The sequence below is a fragment of the Gossypium arboreum genome, chromosome 13 (assembly GCF_025698485.1).
Source record: "Gossypium arboreum isolate Shixiya-1 chromosome 13, ASM2569848v2, whole genome shotgun sequence".
NCBI classification, from domain to species: domain Eukaryota; kingdom Viridiplantae; phylum Streptophyta; class Magnoliopsida; order Malvales; family Malvaceae; genus Gossypium; species Gossypium arboreum.
Window position 1 is genome coordinate 91,784,068 of NC_069082.1, and position 6,535 is coordinate 91,790,602.

A 6,535-nucleotide genomic window follows, 5' to 3' on the forward strand; every position below is an offset into this window, starting at 1 on the left:
AAAATGTTAAAGAAGATTATATATAAAATTTTAATAAATAAAATTATTAGATATTAAATAAAAATATATTTTAAAATTTTTAAAATAACATAATTCAATATGAATATGTTTAAAATAGATTAAGTTAATCATAAACAAATATATGTAAATTTGATAAAATTGTAAACTCATATTCATATAATAACCAAAGAAAAATAAAATACATTAATATAATAACAAAGCTCGGCTCGAATCCAACCACTGCTCGTTTACACCACTAGTCGCGTCCGGTTCTATTATCTATTACCAATTTAATTGTCTCATTAACTGAATCAGTTTGAGGGAAAAAAGAAACCCTACTAACAGCCGCCGCCGCCAAACATATGTCAAAGGAGGAATAACGGAGAAGTGTACGGTCGGAATCTGAGCTATGAGATTGAACCGAGCAAGAAGGCATGGAGCAGCCCGCCTCCCTCTTCGTGCTTCTCCTCCTCTAATCCACCGCGTGATGGCTACCGTCAACGCCATTTCCTGCTGGTACTGCGACCTCAAAATCTACGCCCTCAACGAACCTCTCTTCCGGTTCGGCCGAAAGCACAACATGATTCTTAAACTCTGGTTTTCCATTGGCACTGGTTTCGGCCTAACGGCACTCATCGGAGTCACTTGGATTCTTATCTGGCAACTATTCCTTAGCTCCGACACGCGGTTAAGCAACCTTTTCAGCTCCCTTTTGTTCGGCTTTTCCCCTTCTTTAAGAATCTCAATGTCGGATGCCGGATATTTGTTCATCTCCACTTTGGTCTCCGTTTCCGTCCATGAATTTGGCCACGCTATCGCCCTTGCAAGGTCAACTTCTATTTAATTGATTGCATTGGAAACAACATTGATGTTTTAAGTTGAATTTTGAGCTTCAAGGTCAGGTTTTTCTCATGTTTGTTGCGATAGGTGAAAAAGCAGTGAGGGAATTCAATTGGAGTACATTGCAGTTTTTATTGCGGTTCTATTCCCTGGTGCTCTAGTTGCTTTTGATTATGATTTGCTGCAGGCATTGCCTCGATTAACCTCTCTTCGCGTATATTGTGCTGGTATTTGGCATAATGCAGTGGTAATCTCACACATTTATAATCAGTCTTTCGTGTTTGGATGATTTTTTTATCGGCTTAGGCCTTAGCGTTGTAGCTGGATTTGCAGAACACTTTGGTTTGTCAGACCATGGTGCTGCAATTAGGAATCCGTTTATGTATTTCCACATGCAGTAGTAAACTCAAAATTTTGTAATCGGTATTTAACGTTTACATGAGTTCTTGATCGGATTAGGCTTAGGTAAGCATTGTAGTTGGGCTGCAAAGCTGAAATTTTGTACCTGCATAGCATAATGTAGATGTATCATGTTTGGGTGAGTTCTTGGTTGGCTTAAGCTGAGTTTAGCATTGTAGTTGGGTACAGAAACACGTTGGTTTGTCAAACCATGGTGCAAAACTGAAATTTTGAATCTGTTTACATATAGCATTGTCATTGTGATGGGAATTGGAGTTCCACAATTTTACTGTAATGGTCAAACACAGCTTAATCTAGTTCACCTCTAACTTTTACTTTTGTCCCTCTTGTAGTTCTGTGCACTTTGTGGGTTGTTGTTGTTCCTGCGGCCCGTGATCCTGTTTCCCTTTTACATGCATGCCGAGAGCCCTTTGGTACTGCGCTGCAAGTATTTACATATTTCATTTTGTTTTATTCAGTTAAAGCATGTTGATGAGATTGACTTGTTTTATCTTTTTCCCGTCTTGAATAGATCTTGGAAGTAGCATCACCGTTATCTGAGTTTTTGTCTCCCGGGGATGCAATAGCGTCATTGGATGATGCAGCCATCCATAGCATGCAAGATTGGATAGAGATGACTGCTCTACTAGATAAAAAGATACTTCACAATTCAAGTGATTCCCATTACTTTAAAGGTTTTGGTGCTGTAGATAGCAGAAAGGGGTACTGCGTGCCTAATGCCTTGTTGGAAGATGGCAAGAATGTTCAATTGGCCAAAAACCAATCTGTTTGCCCTGAAGATTTCACGGCATTTGTGAAAATTTACTGCTTTGATCCAAGTAAGTCAGTAGATATGGATGGTGAAGATGTTGATCTTGGAAGAAAGGAAAATGCACTCTGTTTGAATACAAAGGATATTGTCAATCTCGAAAAATGTGATGGACGGGGAAAAGTAAAGAAAAATGGAAGCAGTTGTATGTGTTCCGAGGTAGATGTTTTTCTTTGGAAGCATAAATTAGCCATTATCCTTTTTCTCGAACTTGCTTCAAGATGATGCTAATAATATATCATTGATCACAACCTTGTTTTTTAATGCCTGCAGGATGAGTCTTGCTTAAGTCCGGTTCAGTTTCCAGATTTGATGTGGATTGAGATTACATATTCACGTCTTTATTCAAGAGAATGCTTACAACTTAGAAGTTCCCTTTTAGATTCCAACACTTCTTCGGATGCTGTAGAACAAACATGTGGTGGGACTTTTATTTTTGTAGGTGACATGATATCGATGGCGCATTCAGTTCAGTTGACTGAATATCAACCTCGGTGGGGGGTTTTTCTCAGCAAATATCTTCCAAATAAACTGGAAAAGAGCTTAATATGCACATTCCACGTTTCTCTAGCGTTAGCTCTTCTCAATAGTTTACCCGTAAGTACAGCATTTTTACATCATGGAAAAACTTTACCTTCTGTTCAAGCATATGCTTTTCCACCTTCATTGCAGTGCACTTCATTGCCCTAACAAACAGATAATTGATAATAAAGGTTAATGTTAAATTGTCATATTAGGGAAACAAATTGTTTTTACTGTCTATAAGTAGATTAGGGATTCTATCTCAGATATGAGTATGTGTCAGATGTTGGCATAGTCGATTTTTTTTTTTTCTTTTGCAAAGTATGTTATTAGGATCATACTCTCATACCCATACCCGAGTATGTGAGGTGCATGGATTTTCAATACTAATCCTTTTGTTTTGTTGATCAGGTATATTTCCTAGATGGGGAATCGATTTTGGAGGTGGCATTGTCCCATTTCACATCATTGAGCTCAAGAAAAACAAGAAAAATCCATCAAGTATGTGTTGTGGGAGGGAGTTTGGTTTCAGTTCTGGCCTTCTTGAGGATGACGTTTATCAATTTCTTCTAGTATTGTTGTCTTTCGGGAGGTCAGAAGTTAAAAGAAAAAAAAAAAGAAAGGATGCAGCATCGCTTGTACCAAAAGAAATTGAGTGTACACACTGGTTATGTGTTCTTTCAAAAGCTTGAAGGTTAAAGTTAAAAGAAGGCAGGGAAAGATTTTTGAACTCTTCCTTTCCATGTTTTATATTTCAACTTCATGAATGCAAAAAGCTGCCGTCTGAAATGGATGTGAGAGGCGATGTATCGAAGATTTTGGTTTTTACGGTTTGGGTCCGGCATATTAATCCTAATATCTTATTTAAGTTAGTGGATTGTGAATAATTTGTTTAATTTAGATTTGTATTTGGGTATCATAGTAATGCTTAGATTTTGAAGTAGATTTGACACACAAGCTCAAGCTTCAAAACCTTGTGTTAGACTATAACAAATATAATCTGAAAACAACTTAGAAAAATCAATTTCAATAAAATTAGTTAAGCAACCAAAGATATATTCTACAAATGATATTAACCTTTTCAGAAAATCATTACTTTGGAAGCTATTTAAAATAGTTTACACAGTAAAACATGAGTTTAACTTATCTGGAAACTTTTAATCTAGATTCTTTTTTTTTTTTTTTTACTTTAACATTGAATTTTTTTAATTATTTATTAAATAGAAAACATAAATTAGAAGTTTGATTTGATGATGACATGATTATTTTAGACTAAATTTTGAATTAACTTGCAAGTATCTTATTTAGTTTACACTCTATATTTAAAATTGAAAACATATTATATTTAAGGAAAAAAAAGTATTCAAGCCTGGTTTAGTTGGATCCATCTTTTAATATTATATGATTAAATTTTAAAATTTTTCATAAATATTTTTAAAAATAAAATTTTAAAGTAAATAAATATATCAATAATTCTTATATAGTGTTTTTTAAAAAATACTTTTATATAAAAATTTTAAAGTTATTTTTCACTATTTTAGATATAAGATATTTATTCTTACATCATAAAAAATAAAATAATTATAAATCAAATACAAAAACAGAATCCAATTCAATTCAAATAACTTTTAAGTTTTTAATTTTTATTTCATAAATTATTTAAACACTTCGAATTAAATTAATTTTCGATTTTTTTTCTTATTCAGCTCTCCTCTTATTTGATAAGAAAACCACTTATCCATATAGATGGAGAACTGCCCGCCAATACCTTGAGGTTTGATGAAAAATATACAAATTTCTCTAAGGTTTATTTATTACCTAAATTTTAAATTAAAAGACAAATTTATCTTTTAATAATACTTGGTATTTTATTTATTTTTTATCTTCAGATATCACATGTAAATTAAATTAAAATTATATTTTATAATTTTGAATAAATTAATTAAGTATTTTTGGAATATATAATGTTCAATAAGCCTAAGTGTTACTACTATTATAACATTGTTTCACCAAATTTTAATATACACGTAAATTTAATCAAAATTATATATTAATAATTAGGCTTAATTCAACAACACGTACCTAAATTATTAGATTTGTTTTAGACATCTAAATTATTTTTTTATCAATTTGAGTACCTAAATTTTAATTCTTTTACTTAAGTTGGTATCTGCTCTTAGTGTCGTTAAAACAAACATATCAACCAATTAAATTTTACCATATCATCATCCCATTAAAAAATAATTTTATATCAATATTAAATAAAAATAATTGTATTAATATTAAAAATATCCCCGCACCGTTCCCATCCCTCCCCCGCTTCCCTCTTTCTCCATCTTTTATAATACACCCACAACTGAACCCTTAAACAAGTTCCTCGAAATGTTACTACTTTTTAAATACTTACATGTCTATAACATCCATGACCCTACTATGAATCTCATTTATAGCAAGGTTCAAAGTTTTTGAGCTTGGAACATTTTCAAAATATACAATATTTCAATAGTTGCAAATGAAAAGTTATAAGTTATTAAAAATTATGTTAATTAAAAATAAATGGTCATAATTATTCAAGTAGATATCTATTGAATAATTATGTTTATAAATAAAGATATGACTATTCATTTGAGTAGTAATATCTCTACATAAGACCTCTTATAAATAAGAGTGAAATTTCATTTGCAGGACATACCAGAAAACACATCAAAAGTTTCTTTTATTCTTCCATCATATTTTATATTCCTATATTGTTCTAAAAAGAAAAAGGAAGTTGCAGGTGAATTGGGTAATTTTATAATTTAAATTATTGTAAAGTTTAAACATTATTAATTATAATATTTAAAATTGATGTTAAATGATATTTACATCATTCATCTCTTATTTTCTTCAAAATAATTTTTTATTTTTTAATTAAATTGGTCCTCACACTAATTTCAGTCAAAAAATCATATTAGTATTATATTATGGTGAACTCATGTAAAAATAGGCATTACGTAACAAATGTAATTATAAAAATAGATATAAAAAAATGAGACTCTGGTTTTTGTTTTTTATTCTTTAAGTACTCTTATTAATTTTGTCTTTATACAAAGAAAAGTTAAATATTTTAAATTTAAATTTACATTCAATTTTATATATCAGTCGAATTTCTTTTTAATTTATTTATTTGATTTTATTTTTAATAAAATTTTCACTAAAACCTTCTAAAATAATAATAAGTTATCTTAAATAAAAATTTATCTTTAAGGTTAATATATAATGAATTCAATAAAAATTAAAATACTTAATTGTACTCGAGGTCTAATATAAAATAATTTAAAATTTAATTTCATGGAACTTAATATAATTGTAAAGTAATTAAATTTTATTATGTTTAATTAAGATGAAGGAAAATAAATAGAAATACATTAAGGTATTATTCTCTTTTATTTAAAATTTACTTAATAAATTAATAGTTATTTGTACTAATCATAAAGTGTGTAATTAAGTTTGGTATCACGAGTCAAATGATACCAAATTAATCATAAAAAATACAATAAAATCAATAAATTTTAACTAGAAATTCTATCATACGCGTATGCTTGTGGAAACCACATATTTAAAACACGGGTGTGTGTTTAAAAATAATATACATCAAATGATGAAATGTAACATCCCAAAAACCGGGTTAGAAGAAATTGAGCTTTGAAACCAAGTGTGGTTATTTTTCGATTTTGAGTCTAGATTTTGGAAATTCTTGACAAGTAAATTGATCTTTCTATGGTTAAGTGTTCTGTTTATGTATGTGAAGCTCTAGGTTCGAATCCTATCTTTTGAAATTTTGCTATTTTTTATTAAACCCCTATCTTTGGACATGTGGCTTATAAGTTAACTTTGATCAATTGATGACAACAATGAGCCTAGTGGTTCAATAGATAAGCTTCTGTGTACTCTTTAGTTTGGTGT

General features: G+C 30.3%; 1 protein-coding gene across 1 annotated transcript; it reads left to right on the forward strand.

Moving 5' to 3' along the window:
• Window positions 1-217: 217 nt before the first annotated feature.
• Window positions 218-3,625, forward strand: LOC108461477 (membrane-bound transcription factor site-2 protease homolog). The gene is made up of 6 exons (XM_017761331.2): window positions 218-828; window positions 940-1,087; window positions 1,593-1,673; window positions 1,772-2,227; window positions 2,342-2,665; window positions 3,002-3,625. Exons 1-6 carry the CDS (start codon window positions 410-412, stop codon window positions 3,161-3,163), a joined length of 1,590 nt encoding a protein of 529 aa, XP_017616820.1. The 5' UTR covers window positions 218-409; the 3' UTR covers window positions 3,164-3,625.
• Window positions 3,626-6,535: the final 2,910 nt, after the last annotated feature.

What these genes read in the sequence shown, in the direction of transcription:
- LOC108461477 (XM_017761331.2), top strand. Translation starts at nt 410, where the DNA reads ATGAGATTGAACCGAGCAAGAAGGCATGGAGCAGCCCGCCTCCCTCTT. An exon ending in TGCATGCCGAGAGCCCTTTG is followed by an intron (nt 1,674 to 1,771) that starts GTACTGCGCTGC and finishes CGTCTTGAATAG; the next exon opens with ATCTTGGAAGTAGCATCACC. An exon ending in CTCTTCTCAATAGTTTACCC is followed by an intron (nt 2,666 to 3,001) that starts GTAAGTACAGCA and finishes TTTGTTGATCAG; the next exon opens with GTATATTTCCTAGATGGGGA.